The sequence below is a fragment of the Leptonychotes weddellii genome, chromosome 9 (genome assembly GCF_054177405.1).
Source record: "Leptonychotes weddellii isolate Sample4059 chromosome 9, ASM5417740v2, whole genome shotgun sequence".
Classification (NCBI taxonomy): Eukaryota; Metazoa; Chordata; class Mammalia; order Carnivora; family Phocidae; genus Leptonychotes; species Leptonychotes weddellii.
This window is the reverse complement of record NC_138377.1, coordinates 124,797,095-124,817,081: the sequence shown is the minus strand read 5'-3', so window position 1 is coordinate 124,817,081 and position 19,987 is coordinate 124,797,095. Positions and strand designations below refer to the sequence as shown.

The following is a 19,987-nucleotide window of genomic DNA, read 5'->3' as shown; positions in this document are numbered from 1 at the left end:
AGGGGGCCGCCCTTTCTCCCCCCATCCCTCCAGCGCCCCCCACCCCCGGCCACGCGCCCCTCCCCCCCCAGGCTCCTGGGCTGCCACTGATTGGCCAGCAGGCCCCGCACCTGGCCAATCGCTCTGGGCCGGTTGCCACGGCGACGAGGCACGCTAACACTGCAGGTGGCGGAGGGAGCCGGCCCGCTGGCCGCTGAGACCGCAGGATGGCGAAGAACCTGTATGGTCCCCGAGTGCGAATGGGCAACTGGAACGAGGACATCTACCTGGAGGAGGTACGCAGGTGTGGCCGGCGCGGCTGGCCCACTCCTCAGGGACCTTCCGACCCGCCGGGGCCTCCTTTCTCACTCAGCAGACACCCAATACCTCTAACATCCCACCCGGATCTGAACGCCCTGGGAAGTTCACCGGCGGTCCCACAAACCCAGGTCTCACACCCTGCCACTCTCTCTAGGGGTCCCTTGGTCTCCCAAACTCTGTGCCTCTCCCTTAGCGTGCCCTAACAAGTTCTCTCCATCCCTACAGACTTCAGGGTTTCAGAGGCTGAGGTCGGGGTGAGGAGGAGGCAGGCTCTATGTGGGCACTGCCCCCCTCCCACTCCCCCACCCCATCATACACACACCCTCTTAGGTGTCCCTGTGGTGTCCTTTTCCCTGACATTACACTCAGACAAGGCCTTGGGCCATCAGGTGTCCCATCTAGCTGGGGGTGGGGGTAGGGGTGGATAACCAGGGGAGACCTCTGCTGGGGACACATGGCCTCCAAATGTTATTCATGATTGTCTCCGGATGGAGTAATGGAGGATGATGTTTCTTTGTCTTTTTGTGTGTGTCTTCCTCATTTTTTCAAACATTCTACAAAGGAGTAAAAAGATTAAAATAAAGCTAAACCAATTTCCACCATTCCCATTACGCTCACATTTCTTTTTCTCAAATTTTGCTTTTGCAGCTTGATGTGCTTTGGACCTGTAAGCTACCAGTGTCTATAAATTGAGGACTATTGTAGACTTTTTGTGTTTTCCTTCATTTTCTCTTTCACCAGGAGGTCATGAAGGACTTCTTGGAGAAGAGAGATAAGGGACAGCTTCTCATACAGAGAAACAGGAGACTCAAAGAGAATCTTTTGAGACCGGTAATTTTAAATTTAAGCACTGTTTTCAAAATTCTATCGAATTAGGTGTGAATGTATGTTAAGCAAGCAAACGTTCCATAAATGAATTATCATTTGGAAAATACCGGGTTTTTTCCCTTTAGATCTGAAAACCACGATGTTTAAAATTCCCTAAGATTTTAGAAACAGAGGAGAAATCTGCTCTTAATTATGTTTACCCGCATTTTCCAAAATAAGAAATGAGCGGATCAGTACAGGAATCTGTAAAACGCCCCTTAGTTGGGTGCTCAAGACATTTCCAGGAAGTTTGAATAAATTAATAGTGGAGTCAGCTCGTGTGATTTCCTTACTTCGTTTGGGATTTTGGGGGGACTTTGGCAAAGTGGGAGGGGGTTGGCAGCAGGGAAAGGAAGAAAATGAAGGACTTGAGGGAACCTGAGTTATCACAAGTCATCCGAATGCTATGACCCCTCTCGAAATGGGTCCTTGACAGTGAAGGAAAGAAGGTGCATCTGGCAGTGGTCTCTGCACTGGCTGGTGAGGACGTGCATGGTTGGTTTGAAAAACTATTTAAATTGTAGATGCAGCTTTCCATAACTGAGGATGGATACGTTCACTGTGGCGACAAAGTGATGCTTGTGAATCCTGACTACCCTGAGACAGAAGCTGATCTGTTTTTGGGTGGGGACCTGAGCCTGTGCATGACTCCGGATGAAATTAAAGCCCACCTGAGTGACGACTTAGAGGTGCCCTGTGGCCTGAGCGCAGCTCCAACCAAGATCCCCGTTGGCAGAAACACTTTTATCATTTTGAGGTAGAGAAACTTCAATTTTCAGCTCACGTTTATCATAAATATGTTTTCACTCAGAGCTTCAGGAAGCCCTGGGACTGGAGCCGTGCTGTCTGGAGGTAAAGGTGATAGGAGAGGGTCTGTGCTGGTCCCGTCTTGCCGTCTCCCCCGGGGATTACTGTTGGGGGGGCCTTTACACGCCCTTCACCTTGAACAGCAGGATCACTGCTAATTTGTGTTCAGTTATAAACACTTCATTCAAAAGTATTGGATCTAGGAAACTAAAATCATATTCTGCCTAGAAGCTGGGTTTTCCTAATAACATCTGCGGATGCTTTGAGCTCATTTGAGTGTTTTCGGTGTGCTTAATGTTGCTATTTTTAGAACAAAAATAGTTCTGTGCAAGGTGGCACTTGCACTGGGATTTGTTATTTTATAATTAATTATTTACCAAAAATGTAGTTGGGATCTTGAAATAGGCAACTAAATCCTTAGAGAACAGATACATAATAACAATGAAAAAGTATTGCTTTTACTTTGTTACTTAAATAATGATAGCAATGTTCAGATGACAAGAATATAGCCAGTCCTTTAAGTCTTTATTTTTTTTTAAGATTTTATTTATTTGTCAGAGAGACAGAGCGAGCACAAGCAGGGGGAGCGGCGGGCAGAGGCAGAGGGAGAAGCAGGATCCCCACTGAGCAAGGAACCCGATGGGGGACTTGATCTCAGGACCCCGGGATCATGACCTGAGCTGAAGGCAGGCGCTTAGCCACCTGGGCCACCCAGGCGTCCCTCCTTTAAGTCTTTAATTCAGAGTTCCTGCGAATACTGATAATTTATGTCAAGACAAATAAAAGTTGACCACAGCTTCTGTGTCCTGGAGGATTAGGAGGGAAGACTGTATTAAGTGTGTACACCTAATTAGGTGTGGCTCTTTATCAGGATGTCCACACACCCGACCAGAATCCCTCAGTGGAGGATAGCATGACGTGCTCACAAAGAGGGGATGCTCCGCACGCTGGCTGTGCGAGGAGACAGGGACAGGGTGCTAGCTGGATTTGAAAACCCAAAGAAAGGACCATTTTGAAAACGTTTAGCCACTTAACCAGTTAATGTGTGTGAATATACATTATCAGGAAAACTGATGATAAACAAAATTGCCTATGCAAACAAATAGAATGTAGAATGATTCTAATAGAGTTGACATGATGCTTACTCTTCACTGACAGTGCAGACAGAAATGCCATGGGTCAAGTCCTTAGATATGGACAGAACTTCTGCCTTGCCATAACGGGAGGATTTGAAGACAGAATGGTGAGTCATCACGGTGCATGGCAGTTTGGGGCCAGGAGTTTTTGTTTCCATGTGGGCTCATGGCCACCTAGGGAAGCGGACCAAGGACTCTGCAGGTGCGTGCTCCACCTCTGGCTTCTCGAGCCCCTGCCCGCAGCTCTCGGGCCACTTCTTTCCTTCTAGCTTTTCGAATGACAAAAATATACCCTTAGACGCTAAGGAGTAATTGAGAAAAATCTGCAGTGCAGCTGACAGAAAGCAAAACTTTATGCCACCTTCATCTGTAAGTTAATGGTTGGATTAATTAATCATCATCTCACAGGGGTCAATGTCCCCAATGCTAGCAAGGTATGTTACCCGATAACTATTTTTTTTTACTTTTTTTTTTTTTAACTTGATCTTTTTCTTCCCCTTGCGGATTAGGAGGGTCACAGAACCAGATAAATTTGGGTCTAACTCTAGCTGAGATGTCTCTCTATGGGGTGGGACCTCAGATAAATCATTTAACTTTTTTGAGTCTTTCTCATCTATAAAATGGGGATTATTATACCTTACTACATGCCATATCTATCTATCTATCTATCTATCTATCTATCTATCTATCTATCTATCATCTATCTATCATCTATTCACTTAATCATCCAAACAAGTCTTTGAGCTAGGGACTATTTTACCCCAATTTTACTGATGGGGAAACTGAGGCACGAGGTCAGGTGATTTTGCCCCAAGTCGCTCAGCTGTCGAGTGCAGGATGGGTACCACTTACCATTTCTCACTGAATCAAAGCTTGAGGTAACATTATTACCTTTTATGCCACCAAGACAAATCAGCGTTGCCAATCAAACCTCTACATACCATAGGTGGTAAGCGCAGCCTGATTTTAAATGTAGAAATTACAGAAAATACCATATTGTTGAAAGAGGGGGAGTAAATCACTGTTGTGTTATCCAGAGATCAGCACTACTAACATTTTGGCTTATTTTCTTTTACACTCTTATTTTCCCAAAACAGATTTAAAATACAGGGAAAGTTACAAGCACTGTAACATGTAGATACACCATTTCTGGTCTCTATCTCTCTCTCTTTCTCCACCCCCCCTCCTTTTCTCTTCCCCCCAATACTGTCCTTAATTCTCCCATCTTTGTCTCCTATAAATCATCTGTCCTCTGTCCCTGTACTTACTTGTGTTTATGTATCTGTTCTTCCATAGATTATAACATTTTATCATTTTGTAGGTGATATTTCCACCCATTTTGCTACTTAGCTTTTATTATTTTTATTTTTTTAATTTTATTTTTTTGGCTACTTGGCTTTTAAAGCATAATTGTGCTAATATATTTTTGAGTAAAATGTATCCGTGTTTTCCTTCGTAATTCCTTCCATTGTTCAGTGCCCTATAAAGTCTGCTCCAGAGATACCATAAAAAGAAGAACTTGTATCGACTTTAAAAGAAGAACTTGTATCGACTTCTCGGTGTCTGAAGTTTAACTTTTGCTCCTGTTTGTTCTTTATCTGCTTGAGATTTATTTTGATACAGGGTTCCGATGCAGACATGCGATTTCCCCCAAATGACTAATCAGCTGCATTTGGGTTATTTCTTGAATAAGTGTTCCTTCCCTCACTGACACATAATGCCCCCCTTACCATCACTGTACACACTGCATGCTATCTCTGAGCTTCCTATTTTAGCCCTTTCAACTCAAATTGTGTATTTTTACTCTAGAATTGTACTTTACAATATAATAATATATTTTGACAGCTCATTCGGCTAGTTCTCTCTCATGACACTTCTTTGAATTGTATTAGGAATTAACCTCTCAGTTAAATGCAATTATTTTTGCAAATCCCTCTGCCCCTGTGGGGAAAAAATGCATGTGGCATTTTGATTGGCACTGGAAAATTACGTAAATTCACATATTTAGTGCTTTACGACACTTCTTTTTCTGAGATGTCTCGCCATTTATTCATTTATTCTTTCTAGTTTTGTGGTTTTCTTCCCATGGATTTGACACTGATCTCGCTAAGGTTGTTCCCACGGTATCTTCCATTGTGGATGCTCCTTGTAGGGAGGCCCTTAGTCAGTTGCAACAAAAATATAAGAACACCAATGATGTTCAGACTCACCTCTGATGAAATCCCTCACTCTTATTATTTCCAATGGTTTTCCAGTTGATTTTCTTATGACTTCCCGTAGACGGTGCTTTCATTCTCAAGGGATGATGATTCAATCTCTTCTCAAATTCTCTTATTTCCGTTCCTCAACTTTGAATTAGCATGCGTTTCCGGGGCAGTCACTAAAAAAAATCTGGGAATACCGGCCTTCTAGATTTGTGCCTGATTCATTATTATTTTTCTTTACATTAACAAAGCAGCGTTTGTGGTTTGAGGTAGATACTCTTTGCCATTTGAAGTCTGGGTTTTCCAGTTGCTCTGGATCTCCCCGACATTTCCCCAATCACCGAGAGTCAAGCCTAAGTGTGTCTTGGGCCTGTCCCGCTTCCCTGCCTGTGTCCAGCTCATGGTCATGCCCATGCGTCTCCCTTCATAGTGCTCTTGGGCCCGTCTTTTCGTCCCCAATGCCAGGACCTCAGTTCAGGTCCCCATGGGTTGACCTCTCTTGTCTGTCCTGACTTCAGACCATGGTAGATGCACGCTGCCAGATTGATCCTCTAGGAGCTCAGTTTGGTTAGTGCTGCTATTCATGGTGGTATTTAAGACCCTCTGTGATGTGTCCGCACCGTCCCTGTCCACGTGCAGTCAGCCCCTCGGGCTCCCAGCACCACACTGCCTCCTCCTCGGAGCCTCTCCTGCGCCCCTGGGCAAGCATCCGTCCTCACCTGTGCCTGCCTGCCTGCCGCCCTTCCCCCCCTGCTGGCCAGCCATACCTCCCAGGTGTTTACAGGTGCTTCCAGTCCCATCCTCCGTCATTCTCCTGCCTGTGAGGAAAAGCCTTGAAGAGAGTAACTCATTTCTGCCTTCCCCATAGCGAGCGCCTCATGGCACAGCTTTGCACATGAAAACCTGCAGAAACAGGCAAAAACGGCCTCCAGCTTCAGGGTGAAGGGTCAACCAGTAAAGAACTAACAAGCAACTAACGTTTCCGACTTTTCTGCAGGATGGGGTGCTTCTTGGCCCAGTTACAGGTGGCCAGATAGCTGCCGAAATAAGTCCCGCGTGTGGACGTCAGCTCCAGTGGGGCATGGGCCCCCTCGGGGGCACACAGCAAATGTCGGCTGTGATGGTGTGGGTTGTGAGGTCCCTTCATGCAACAAGTTTCGTGCAACACCATTTCTAAGAAGTAAAACCGTGGTCCCGGCCTGAGCCCTGAAAAGGAGGATGGGGAGCAGGGACGGGATGAGGAGGAGAGAGTGGGTTTGGTACCCAAAGGAAGGCAAAGCAGTGGAGGTGATGTGGGGAGGGGGCGGGTGGCCTCAGTATTCTGAGATGACATTTCTAAAGTGGAGGAAACCTGAGTGTTTTCACTATCAGCAGGAATGGGATTTTCCAAAACTGCTTCTGAACGCGCCGGACACCCAGCCAGTCGGCCGTTCACTCCCCCAGCTTCTCCGGTTCTGTGATGTAGCTCATCCGCGCACTATCCTTTTCAGCTGTATTTATCGAGTGATCACAGGACCCTGCTGAAATCGTCGAAGAGGTCTTGGCTCCAGGAGGTGTACCTGACCGATGAGCCCTCCTACCTGAACTGTTGGCAGGCTGCCTTCCTGGACCCCCAGCTCCGCCTGGAGTACGAAGGCTTCCCGGTGCCGGTGAGCGCAGCCCGGGGCCAGCCCTTCCACGGGTCTGTACGTCGGGGCTTCTCATTGCCGTTCTCACTGCTGGGCATTTCCCCAGAGCTCGGGCCCCGCAGGACTGGAACCCCAGGCACGGTCCTCACAGCAAGGCGGGTCCGGCGGGCCAGAGGCATTGCTCTTGCTCCTGATGCAGTGAGCGGTTGTTGGAAGTCACGGGGAGAGCGTGGGATTGCAGCGGGCATGGATTGGAAGGGTTGGCTAGCGGAGGTGGCCACCCAGAAAGGGCCCCCCAGTTCCAGGCCCCAGGCACCCGCCCGGCACAGTGCGCTTCTCTGCCGAGCTCTGCAGGTGGACCCGGGTTCCGCAGGGTCTCTCCTCTGGCGCGGAGGGTACACACACAGTGCACACTGCTGCCTGCCCGACCCATTTGCTCTCTTGAGCAGACCTCTGCCATGCTTTGCTCTCCCGGAACCTGCTTCCCATCTCCACGATTTCAACCTTCAGCTTCACAGTCTCTTTCTCCGTGAAACGGGGGTGATGACAGTCTCTGCCTGATGAGGTTTGGTCCGTGCGTTCACTGTGCTCACTAGAACAGTGCCTGGCTCCCAGCGGCTCCCAAGCGTGAGCCTGGTTGTCGTGGTCGTGGCTGGGCTTGTGGGAAAGCACTGGGCCGGCCCAGCAGCTCTGTCCCCTCTACTTGCTCAGGCCTCACGTGCACACAACTGTCGCTTGCACCCTGGGAGCCTCAGCCCTGTCCTCGCCACCTTGCAGCACTGGTGCCCTCCAGCCAGAGCCGCCGGGAGCAGCTGGGGTTGGAGAAGCGAGCTACCCCGCTTGCTGCCGCGGGCCTGGAGGCACACGGAGCGGCGCGTCCCCGAATTTGGGCTTTGGTGGGGGGATTCAGGGAGCTTCCCAGGAAGCAGCGTTCTGCTCTTGATGCCGTCAGGAAGTGGGAGTAATTCGGTGACGGGCATCTCAGCTCACCTGAGCTGGGGGGCGGGGGCCCGAGCGAGGCTCCCGCTGTCCTTAGTCAGGACGCAGCTTCCGCTCACATTAGCCGGGAGGGGCAGGTGTCGGGTGGTCTGCCGCTTGGACGAGGCGCACGTTTAGTCTGTGTTTGGAGGCGATCACAGAGCGGTCTTGCTTCTGCTCTGACCCTTCGTGGGTGCAGGGTGGCCTGGTCTGATGTGGGCATCCTCTGATGCCGAGTAAGTCCCACCGGAGTGAGCGAGGGCTTTGTTCTTCCTCACACAGTGTTTAGCTTCCATGAGCCAAGAGTTTGAAAGACTATGTATTTTTTTCCTGATTATAAACAATATATATGCTCACTGAAGGAAAAATCAGAAAAGCACAACAAATAATATGCAAATAACCGGTAATTCATTCCACCTTCCAGAGAAAGCTGCTGATGTTTATCATCTCTGTCTTTTTCCATGCATGTCTTTTTATTTTATTTAATTTTAAATTCTTTTAACAAAATAGGACATCAGCAATATCCTTATCTTCTCCACCACTGATTATATCTCACGTTGTGAAGGATCTTCTCCAGTGTGGCTCTGAGTGATTCTAGAATGTTCCATTCTGTGTGCACCTGCAATGCTGTATGTAACCAATCCCTTATGGTTTGGCTTCTAGGTTATTCTATCTCTCTATTTTTTTTAACTACATTTAAACGAATATATAGTGTATTTCCAAATGTTTGCCTTTAGGAATTGGAGGCCTTAGTTCATAATGCAAATAACACACTCTCTTCATCTTCAAAGGCAAATGCAAAAGTTCTCATCAGTCACTGCCACACAAATCGGGGACTGGCAGCCCACCGACACCTATTCTTAAGGTACATGTTGCTTGGTTCAGCAAGATGCCATGAATAGGGGAGAGGGATGTATCTATAAGCAAAGAAGCTCAATTGACTTATTTTTATTTATTTATTTATTTTGGTGGGGGAGGGGCAGAGGGAGAGGCAGAGAAAGAATCTCAAGGAGACTCCATGCCCAGCACAGAGCCCTACATGGGGCTCGATCTCACGACCTTGAGACCATGACCTGAGCTGAAATCAAGAGTCAGACGCTTAACTGAATGAGCCACCCAGGTGCCCCAAGCAGCTCGATTCAAAGAGTGTGGCCACACACACAAGAAGTCCTTTGATGATGAAGTGTTGTCACAAAGGACTCGATGGTGTGACAAATCCTACCCGAGGCCCTCATGTCCCACAAGTCTGTCCCGGACAAGAGGATTTTAGCTATAATGGGACCCTTTGCTCCTCATCATTGCCCGAGCAGGGTCAAACATCCGGCAAGCAAGCACGTATCGCAGAGCTCACCCTCCCCGAGCCCGAGTCTGGGGCTTGGGGTGCGGGGCGGACAGAGTTACTCACCCAGAGCCGCTACTCTGTTTCCAACCATTGTCCGTTCTTTCTTGCCCCAGTACCTATTTTGGAAAGGAAGTGGAGGTGGCTGCTCACACACATCTGGATTCACACAGAGTGGAAAAGCCGAGGAACCATTGGATGTTGGTGACTGGGAACCCCCGGAAAGACTCGTCCACCATGTTGGACGTGGTGCCCAAGCCGCTGGCAGAGGACGCCCGAGCCCTGGAGCGGGACACCCGAACCCCAGAACAGGGCGCAGACCCCGGGGCTCAGTGACCCCAGGCGCGCGTGCTCAAAAAACCTAGCTTTGCCAGGTCGTGCCCCAAGCTATTTTTAAGCAAGGCATAGAAGTACCTGAACACTATGTTAAAACAAAGGCTATATGGAGATTATTGAATTTGTGGTGGGGGCCTGGGACACAGGGCAAACTGGCTCCAAGAAGCAGCTCCTAAGTGGTATTTGAAGGTGACAGATGATATTCCTTTGTTGATTATTAATTCCTGAAGAACTTTAGATCCTATTTAGCAGTGGCTTCTACAAGCTATCAGACCACACGGGATTCCTTTCACCCCCCCCCCCACCGCCCTTCTCCCCACCACGTGGTGTACTAGGAAATCAACAATGTGTAGCTGTGAGCTGTAGCTTGACCTTGGAGCTAAATGTCTTCCCCCTTGTATGTTTGTTTCTACCTCTGACTTAGGGGGTGTCAGGACCTCTACCTGACTGGTCACACTATTGAGTAATGATTTTCAAAGGGCGCAATCTCTTTAATCCTTGAAATGGGCACATTAGCCGCGGCACCTATGTGATCAGAAAGTTCCTGACAAAATAAATATGTATCTTTCCATGTATTTGCTCATCTTCATTCTTTGTGGCGTCCCCGTGACGTGTAAGGTAAGGAGTTCTCGTAGGATGGAGAGTCCCCCAGCCCTGCAGGTAAAGCTGAGTCGTATGGCTGTCTCTCACGTAAAAACACCAAGAGGCAGAGGGGCGCCTGGGTGGCTCAGTCGTTGAGCGTCTGCCTTCAGCTCAGGTCATGATCCCAGGGTCCTGGGATCGAGCCCCACATTGGGCTCCTGGCTCAGCGGGGAGCCTGCTCTGTCTGCCTCTCCCCCTGCTCATGCTCTCTCTTTCTGTCTGTATCTCTGTGTCTCAAATGGATAAATAAAACCTGTAAAAAAAAAAAAGGCAGACAGTAAGTCTCAGGTGGTGTAGATGTGTTTTAAAGAGACGCTGCGTCAAGCCAGTGTGGATCGACCCTCTTGAAGGAGGCATTTGCCGGCAAGTGCTGCAGGACTCAGGGCGGTGGTTCCTGTCCCTGGCCGTGCGTGGGATTTACCCAGAGAACGTTAGCTGTTGCTGATGCCTGGGCCCCAGCCCAGAAATTCTGACTTAATGGTCGGATTGCAGGCAGCCAAGATCGAGACCCACTGCGGTAGGAGGCAGAGGAGGAAGCAGTGGGTCCTTGGGGGGTGGTCAGGGAAGGCTTTCTTCAGTGAGTCTCAACCGGGCTGCATTTCCGAATCACCAGAACAGTGTAGACACGCCCAAAGCGCACTTGCATGCCAGACCAGCAAATCAGAATTTCGGGGGTGGGGCTTTAAAAAATACAGATGCCCTGAGCCCACCTCCAGAGATTTTCACTTAAGTGCCAGGGGGCTGAGGTAACAATGTTCTTGAAAACTCACTGTTTTATTTTCCTGTACAGCCTGGGCTGAGCACCGCTGGCCGGCGAGCAGAGCTGGGTTTGCCTGTGTGTCTCCTAAGGGCGAAACCAGGACTGGGAGTAGGTTGGTGGGGGCTGCATCTGGGGAAAGGCGTTCTTCAACAGGTCAAGCTATCTGCAAGCATCTGGACCAATTCTGGCACGTTCTTGCTCCTGCCGTAAAAGGGGCCCACAGAAAGCTCCCAGACACCAGGACTCACGTTCCTGCCTTGAGCCATGCGTCGGTGGTATCTTGAGAACCACCACAGGGTTTTAGTGCCAGGACTACTGGCCAAGTTTGCATGACTGCAGTTACCGTCAATAATGGTTGGATGTGACGGCAAAGCACAGTCGTTTGAATGCAGAGAGACGTTAAACTCCGAAAAAGGCATCCCTGCGCATCTTAGTGTAGATGAAAGACACCCAGCAGCTGGGAAACTGGCATGACTGAATTCGGGCCCACCGTTACCTCGTGCTGTCACATTGGACCACTGCCCTGGGTCTGTCGAGCACATTACAAAATTATCAGTTTCCTTACTGAACCTCACTATTCTCCGGGCTTAGACGGGATACAGTTCATTGCCGTACCCCATTTCTTGAGAAGTACCTGTTGCGTGAATAAAGGGATGAGCAGGGGAATGAGTCCAAACCTTTTGCAGAGGTAGCAGCCGGCTTGTACAACGAAGTGATCTGCTCAAGATCACACAGCTCCTACCCAGCAGGGTGGGGCAGGAGCCGGTCAGGTCCTTTAGACCCTCCTCCTCGCCAAAGTAGAGGACCTGGTACTCTCAGGTGTTTGGTCCAGATAATTCTTTGTTGCGGGGGGCTGTCCTGTGCACTCTAAGACATTTGACAACATGCCTGGCCTCGGCCCGCTGGATGGCGGTGGCACTCCTCCACTTGGTGATTGCTAGAAATGTCTGCAGACATGGCTAAACGTCCACTGGGAGCCCAAAAGGCATTTTGGGCACCCCTAGATCTTTTAGATATTTATTTCCCATCTCCAGAGGATGCTATAAAGGGGTCCGTCTTCTATTTATGTATGTTTTTTCTATAGAGGACACATTATGTGCTTTTAAGGTAATTTCCAGGTATATGAATAATCTGCTTTTAGCATCTGATCTGGGCTTCAGTGGAGACCTAGAATTTTGTGCAGAGTGGCCCCCAGGACAAGGTTGATCTGGACGTGGTTACAGGGCCCGGAAGGCACACAGCATCTCAGTAGTGGCCTCCAGGGTGGGGGACACACAAAGCGGCCCAGAGAGATGTGAGAAGAAAAGCTTAGAACGTCTATGTGTATCATTATCTTATCCTTTAAAACGCGTTAATGTGTGTTTTCCACTGTTCAAAATGTTAGTTTTTAAATGTACATAATAGTTTAATGGGCATGGGTAAAATTTTTAAATGCACATATGTAAGTGTGTCCATGTGTCTAGCTAGTGCTCAAAACTTACCGTGGAGGGTTTACAATGACAGTTGCTGGGGCTGGGTGCTGTGCGTGCTTGGTTTTTATACAGAAAATGCCTGAGAGTCACTGATGTTCCCTAGCTTTGCCCCAAGTCGAGGACTGCAGGCTCCCCCGGCCCCAGGACTCTCCTGCTCACCTGAACAAGGTCTGTGGATCGCACCCTGAGTGTCTGCTCTCTTGCCGGGGTGGTGGACACGGTGAGGACTGAGACCAAGACCCTGCAGTGAGGGGCGGTGGGGAGACGGCCAGCATGCTCATGCGCAGAGTGCTCCAGGCCGCGGAGGACGTGGAGGAGCAGGGTGATCCCTCACGCCCAGGGACCAGATGACCCTGGAGCAGGAATATGGAGAAGACCCCGCAGTGTCCCCGGAGTGCGGCCTTTGGAGCTGTGCCCGGAAGCGGGGACTTAGCAAGAGGCTGGTTGCTGTGGGCTGTGTGTACAGCTGATGCTCAACAGTTACCCAGCAGGGATGCACTGGCAGGTAAAGCAGCGTAATATCTCCAAGCTGCTTGGAAACTGGCTACTGACCCAAGTCCCAGAGGCGCCCCTGGCCACCGTAGCGTCCCCCTGGAGGGACCCCTGCCCTTCACTACAGTCCAGCCACTGAAGAGTTAACGTCCGGCCCCTCAAGGGGCCTTCAGGACACCGTGGTTAGAGTTTGTTTGTTTTGGTTGGTGCCCACTGACATTCAGGAAAAACCGGGAGGGTCGGAGGGTCGTCCAATGTTTTGAATATCCTGCTGGCCGTGTGTAACAAATTACTGAATTTGAATTTTATCTTGAAAGGTGATAGCCTTTGAAAGAGCTTGAGGAGGAAAGTGGCATGACTTTGCTTTAGAGAGATTATTATGGAAGTGGCAGGGATGTAGAGGGGTCCTGGGGGGAGAGATGAGGCTCTGAACTAAGGCAGTGTCAGGACGCATGGATGAGAGACACATCCAGGGCGGAGGGAGGGGGAGGGAGAGAGAGAGAGAGATGACTTCGTACCTGGTGGATTAAGGCCAAAAGAGGACAAGAAGGTGGACCCCAGGTCTGGAGAGGGTGCCGATCCTGGAGAGTCAGAACACAGGAGGGTGAGCGGCTGTGCGGGGAAGCTGAGGTGGTGCCCGGGGATGTCTGGTCCGGAGTGGAAGCTGCTTTCCGTGGATGCACCAGCATCCCAGCTACGGTGTCTTCCTGGGCCCAGTGCGGCCATCATCGGCTGGATGGTTGGCCCCACCAAACCCGAGCCAGGTGCTTGGCAGCAAACACAACTTTAGGATTGATGGTGCCTTTAACTCCCTGGCAGGGCGACCATGGAGGAGCCCGACAGCCCAGTGGCTAGGACTGGCCACTTCCTGGCTGTGAGAATGTCACCTTCCTGAGAATCGGGGTACCATCTGTGAAGCGGGCAGTCAGGGCAGCTCTGGATGCGCCCGGTTACAAGGCAGCAGGTGCTCTGTGTGGGCGTGCCCCCCCTTTCCCCTCTGCCCTCCTGTGCAAATTTAGCTAAGTGTGCATCCGAGCCACGGAGTGATCTTGTCTCTGTCACCACGCTTGGTCCCAAGCCCGGACTTCATTCCCGCTCACGGCAGATCTTTGTGCATTCAGTCCAATCCAACAGAGCTCACTGACTGGTTTACACCAGGTGCTGAGCTGGACCCAGGGGGATCGGGTGGGGAATAAACACCTTCCTACCTGCAGGTCGTCAGCTGGGGACATGCTGCTTTACGAGAGGAAGAGCGGTTTCTCCTGTTGATAAGAGGCAGCAACAACGGGATTCTCTGCAAAACCCCAGCATAAGCCGAAGCCACTGCCTTGGGGAAATGCAGGATGTGCTTGACCAGCCGACAGGGGCTGACGTGGGCTGGGGCGCGGCTAAGAGACGGTCAGAGGGGCGTAAGACACGGAAGGGGGAAGGCCAGAGTGTGGAAGTTTGCGTTTCATTCAGCAGGTGGGCGAGGAGTTACCATGCGGTCTTGAGCAGGAAGGGGGCAGATGGGCCCAGAACGGAAGGCTTCCCGGGGCGGGAGAGGTACAGGGGGAGTAAAGGTCATTTCTGAGTTGGTCATTTCCCAGTTGGCGAGAGTCTCCGGAGGCCTGAGCTTGGGGACCGCAGAGCCAGCACTCCAGCGGGCTCTAGCAGACGATTTCATTTTTTTCTACTATCCCTTCACCAAAGGCAAAACTAGTAGAAACATTGTTTTCTCCATCCCTAACTTCTTGCTGTCACCTGGAGCTTTTTAAAAGGGAAACAGCTGTTTCATTTGCAAGCATAACCATTTAGAATCATTAATTGATTTGATAATAACTCAACCTAAATTCAGTTATCGTGGGAGCATGGCATAAGGAGAGCCTGGCTGCATTCCTGGGAGGAAACCATGTTGTAGGAAGGACAGGTGGGCTCTTATGTGAAGAAACTTCTAGTGCAAGAGAGTATCCACTAAGCATCCCAGAACATGTTTGGATGAAGACTGGGGGGCCGTGTTCTCTCCCTCTGACTGGAAGGCAGCCGGGACCACAGCCGACTGGGCCTCCCCCGGTCCTCTTACAGGTGGGGGGATGGACCCAGAGCAGAGAAGGACCACGGCCCAGGGGCGGGGAGGGCGAGGCAGGGCAGCCCCCGAGACCCGACTCTGGGTGCCAACGACCAAGGAGGACAGGTCTGGGCTGCTGAGTTTCACAATGGCCCCGAGGGGAGCCAACTGGGGCGGGAGTCCAGGGAGCTGCTAGTTTCCTGGGAGAGACCAGCTTCCCCTCCGGAGCTTCAGTCTTGCAGTTTTCCCGAGTGGCCACAAGGGGTCAATGCGAAAAAACGCAGAGGAGTCAATGCCCAGCAATTGCTCAACCGTTGAGCTAAATTTCAAAACAGTAGGGAGTTTCCAGTTTTAAAAATGCACATTTTAAGAGGGGGAAAAAACCATAAAAGCGCTGTAGTTGGGGTATCAGTTCAATTCCTTCCCAACGGCGCACGGGACATCTGCATCCCGAGGGGTCCTGCCAGGGGCACAGCCCCTCTGGGACTCCTGGCAGACATCCCCTCCCAAGTCTGGAGTTCTCCCCAGGACACTGGACTCTGAACCCAGGCCCGGGGACTCTGGGCTCCGAAGCCTCCCTAAGTGATGGCAGCATGATGTCTGAGCAGATCTGAGGCCTCGCTGCTCCTTTCCACCCTCGCCCGAGCTCTGGGGCCAAGGTTCTGGTGCCAAGCCCCGGCTTCTTCTGCTGGGTTATTGGCTTCCTCTTCACGTTGTTTAGAAGGTCAAATGCAATGAGATAAGGCAGGTGAGAGAGGCAGGAGGGCATCATGGTTCTAGGCCTGACTCTGGGGCCCAACAGCTCCATGGGGACCCTGAGCTCCTGGCATGGGTCGTCTCACTCCATGTGCACAGTGAGCCCGTGAGACAGGTCATTTGGGGGCCCCATCTTTACCCTGTGAGCCGAGGGAGGCTCGAAGGGGTGTGGTGACTTCCACGGTCCCACGGCTAGATGGCGACCAGGGTTCTCATGGAGCTGTCGGCACCAGAAGCTTGGTCCTAGTAAGACTGGAAATCCAGGGCGCCTGGGTGGCTCAGTTGGTTAAGCGACTGCCTTCGGCTCAGGTCATGATCCTGGAGTCCTGGGATCGAGTCCCGCATCGGGCTCCCCGCTCGGCGGGGAGTCTGCTTCTCCCTGTGACCTTCCCCCCTCTCATGCTCTCTCTCTCTCACTCTCTCAAATAAATGAACAAATAAAATCTTTAAAAAAAAAAAAAAAGACTGGAAATCCATCCATTCGACAGTGCGTATGGGGAGCGACCACAGGTGTGCACTCAAGTTCTACGCTCAGACCTGCTTCAAATGTGCGTGTGCGCGTGTGTGTCTATCTGTGGCCGGGCACGACTGAATGAATGGGAGGGAGGGTGCAAGGAGATCCTCTTTGCTCTGGAGCTGTCCAGTCCCGGGCAGCGGGGACCAGTGACAGGAACCATGGAGAAGGACTGCAAGTTGCAAGGAGCCCATGGTGGGACCATAGGCAGCTCTCTTCTGAAAAGGCTCAGCTCTCTGAGCACCTGCAGGCTGCGTTGGCATACCAGGAGCTCCATCCTGCCGCATCCTGCAAGCCCGGACTGATGGTGCGGGGGTTCGTCCTGGGTACCAGCTCTGTTGATCAGTAGGGGCTTTCTGGAGCCCTGTGCCAAGTGAGATTGGGATTGTGCCCAGTCCGGTGGAGAGAGCTTAGAGATGCCCCTGTGTATCCATGAGAGGGCCAGGGGCCATATTTTAGTTAGTTGGGTCCCAAGCCTGCCCTTTCTGAAAGACCCCAGTTCTTGCAGCTTCTCCGGCTCCGTAGGGGGGCCAGGCTGCCCAGCATTGGGGTTCTGGGCTCTGTCTGGGAGCTGAGTGCAGCGGGCAGACCCACCCAGGGCTCCACCCCAGAACGCTGGCACCGCGCGCTCCATGCTCTAACTCACCGTGGGCAAGGCGCACAGGAACACCATCTCCTCCCCAGAGCGAGTGGGCATGGTGTCTCCTCTGGCTGTCCCCAGCTGCTGGGCAAGAGCCTCCTCCCTTCCGCCCGCCCTGCAGTGTCTCTGGGCTGTGTTATTGTTGGCTGACGTGAGCAAGGTTGAACATCTGCCAAACATCTGCTCATGTCTCCTGAATGTGCTCCCAGACGGGCAGGAAGCAGCACCACCCTTGAACTGAAGCGCCAGGGCCTGCTGCCGCTCCCCACCCAGGACACGGCCTGGCTCGCTGGGGGCTGGTGGGATCCCCCAAACTGAGAGATCATCTCCTCGGGGCGGGGGAGCCGGGGCGGTGGCAGGAGAGGCCTCTTGGCTGCACATCCTTCCCATCTTCCCCAGAAGGGCCATGGCGACGGGTCAGGGCCATGCAGCAGAGGAGAGGCCTGTGGGAGATGGCTGGGGGTGGAAAGCAGGTGGTGTTAGAGCCCCTCCATGCCGACCGGGTGGCCGTGGCCATGGGGCCTGCCTTAGTCTGGGATCCTTAGGAAGTAGACCCTGTGACAATGGGAATGCAAGCAGCTTATTTGACTGAGTATATCGGGGCTGCTGTGAAGAAGGGAAGGAGGAAGGTCAGGAAAAGTGCCTGATTAAGCAGGTGATGGACACAGAGGGCACGTGGGACCCCATCCCAGCGAGGAAACTGGAAGACAGGGTGAGCCTCAGGCACTCGCCTGAGGGGTGAGCACGGACCCTCACCCCCACCTGCCACCGATGGAGGGCAGCTCTGGGCATCGGCTGCCTGGCTCCCCGGCTTCCTGGCCCCAGACGTGGAGTGGGCGGGGAGGAAGCCTCAGGTGCTTGCAGTCGGGACACAGAGGGACCGTGGCCAGGATGCGACAGTCCGCGCCACAAGGGGAAAGGCTATCTGAAGGAGAATTAAGGGTGTTGGCATATGGGCAGTTCCCCGCCCCCATTCTCGCTCTCTTGACCCCCTTCTCCAGGAGCCCATCCCTGCCGGCTCTGCCTCCCTCATCTGGTCTCTGTCATCCTCCCTCCCCCTCTCCCTTCCTACCCGCCCTCTCCTCCTCTGGTTTCCCACATGGTCCTAGCCCCGAACAAGCCAGGGATGGAATCATTCCCTCTCCCTTCATCCTATCCTGGGGGCTCGTTCCTTCCCGACCCCTGGATGAATACTCTGCTGTCCCTACGGCGGGAAAGTGTCCTTTGGCCATTTCACGTTGCTGAACACTTGAACACAGACTCCGTTCAGCAGGTGCCATGTGAATTTCCCCTGTAATACCCAGTCCCTGACAGGCTGCAGAGGTGAGCCTCCCCTCCTGCTCTGTGCCCGGCTCCATGCCGGCAGGACGCCCTGGTGTGTCCTCTCCTCCATCTTACCGAGGGCGGTGTCGAACTTTTGGGTTTCAACTCAGGGGGAGAAAAGGGTTTCAGGACAGTGGGACGATCTCTTCCTGACAGGCACTGCAGGGAGACCTTGCTTCTGGGTTCTCTGGCCTTGACAGATGGCCAAGGTGACGGTCTGCCTTGAGGGTTTTGCTGAGTTTTTGGGGTATCTCCCACTCCTGGGGTCTTACCTAGACTCTCCTGTTGAAGGAGATGTGTCCTGCCTCCAACCCAAGGCTTGCTCTCAGCCCCTATCATCCCCCATGCTTCGGGGTTCCTCCTGCCGGGGTCTGCTTACTCTTCCGGGACACCCTCTCAAGTGATCCCACATCCTGTCTCAGGCATGGTTCCCATCTGGTCCACAGGCATCATGGATTCTTTGAGTCCTATCGGATCTGGGAGTGCAGACCTAGCCCAGTGCAGTTACCTCTCTTTTAGCATCAAGGCAGGTAGGTGCTTTCTCCTCAAACCCCTCCCCTGCCTAGCACCCCAGCACATGGACACCAGGCTAACTCCCTGGTCCTGTGAGGGACCGCCGTGGGCTGCTCACTGCAGGGTCCCTAACGAGCAGCCCAGTGCCTGGCATCTAGCTAATGCTCAGCACGTGTTTGTTGAGTGGCCGAATGAGTCCTTCAGGCTTGGCAAGGCCCCAGCCTGGTCCAGGAGGCTCTCTCCGGGGTGTGCTGACGAGCAGGACGCTTGCACGAGGACCTTGGAGGAATCTTCCATTGAGGCTGGTGTTGGGGCCAGATCCAGCTGCCCACCTCCTCTGCAGTGTTTGATGGATCGTCATACTTGGTGCGGGGGAGGGAGGGAGCGCGAAGGCCTGGACCAGCAGCCCTGAGTCTGTGACGGGAATGAGCCACTGGGAGAGCTTGAAGCGCTGAGCTCGGGGTCTGAGGCTCAGCTGTGCTTCTCTGCCCTGGGGCCCTGCGCACTCGGGTACCGGGACAAGCGGGCTGCCGGGCGACCGTCTTCATTCCTTGCTCGGCTCAGTGTTCCTTTGACGCTCCTGTGCAAGTCTCGTTTTTCAGAGAGCGGAGCTTCCTTCCAATCACTCCCTCTTCGCCTCTCTTTCGTGCCACGTCTTCCTCCATCCCCTGGGCTTTCTGGTTCCCATTCTACAGTTTGCCAAGGACATGGAGTTTCAAAGAAAGCCTTTGGACGGGATGGTGTCGATGTGGGGGGGGCGGCTGACAGCCATGGCTTGTATCCTAGCGTATTCTGCAGAAGGCAGCGTGCGCTTTCAAATGAAGCCTGATGGGAGCCCGACTAATTGATTTACATATGTTGGAAAAATTGGGGGCCAAGTGGCTGTTTCGATCAAATGGTTTCATTCTGAGGTCTGTTCAGGTCCTCATTCATTCATCGAGCCCCTGGCTGTGGTGCAGGTTTCGGGATACAAGGGGCAGCTTGGCTGACGTATGCCTTTTAGACCTGCGTGTGGTCCTCACCACATGCGTGTGCACCGGGTGGAGGAGGGAGCTCTCGTTCCCCACGCGTGACTCCTCGTGCGGCCACTCCCCCCTCGCTCTGGTGGGCGCCTCGCTTCACACCCCGCCGGCCGCCCACTGCATGCGTGTTGTGTTCCACTCTTGCTGGTCCCGATGCCTACCTTCAATCTTGGTTCCTATCCACAAGGATTCTGAACTTCCCTGCCTTCTT

The 19,987-nt window shown here is 52.3% G+C and overlaps 1 protein-coding gene across 1 annotated transcript; it reads left to right on the top strand.

Annotated features, from left to right (window-relative positions):
• Nucleotides 1–206: 206 nt before the first annotated feature.
• CFAP161 (cilia and flagella associated protein 161) lies at nt 207–10,159 on the top strand. Its single transcript, XM_006751467.3, has 7 exons — nt 207–275; nt 1,042–1,131; nt 1,692–1,924; nt 3,133–3,217; nt 6,805–6,963; nt 8,712–8,785; nt 9,376–10,159. Exons 1-7 carry the CDS (start codon nt 207–209, stop codon nt 9,593–9,595), a joined length of 930 nt encoding a protein of 309 aa, XP_006751530.1. The 3' UTR covers nt 9,596–10,159.
• The last annotated feature ends 9,828 nt before the right edge of the window (nt 10,160–19,987 follow it).

Coding starts and splice junctions, on each gene's coding strand:
- CFAP161 (XM_006751467.3), top strand. CDS start 207: ATGGCGAAGAACCTGTATGGTCCCCGAGTGCGAATGGGCAACTGGAAC. Junction 1,925..3,132: donor AACACTTTTATCATTTTGAG/GTAGAGAAACTT, acceptor CTTCACTGACAG/TGCAGACAGAAATGCCATGG. Junction 6,964..8,711: donor ACGAAGGCTTCCCGGTGCCG/GTGAGCGCAGCC, acceptor TCATCTTCAAAG/GCAAATGCAAAAGTTCTCAT.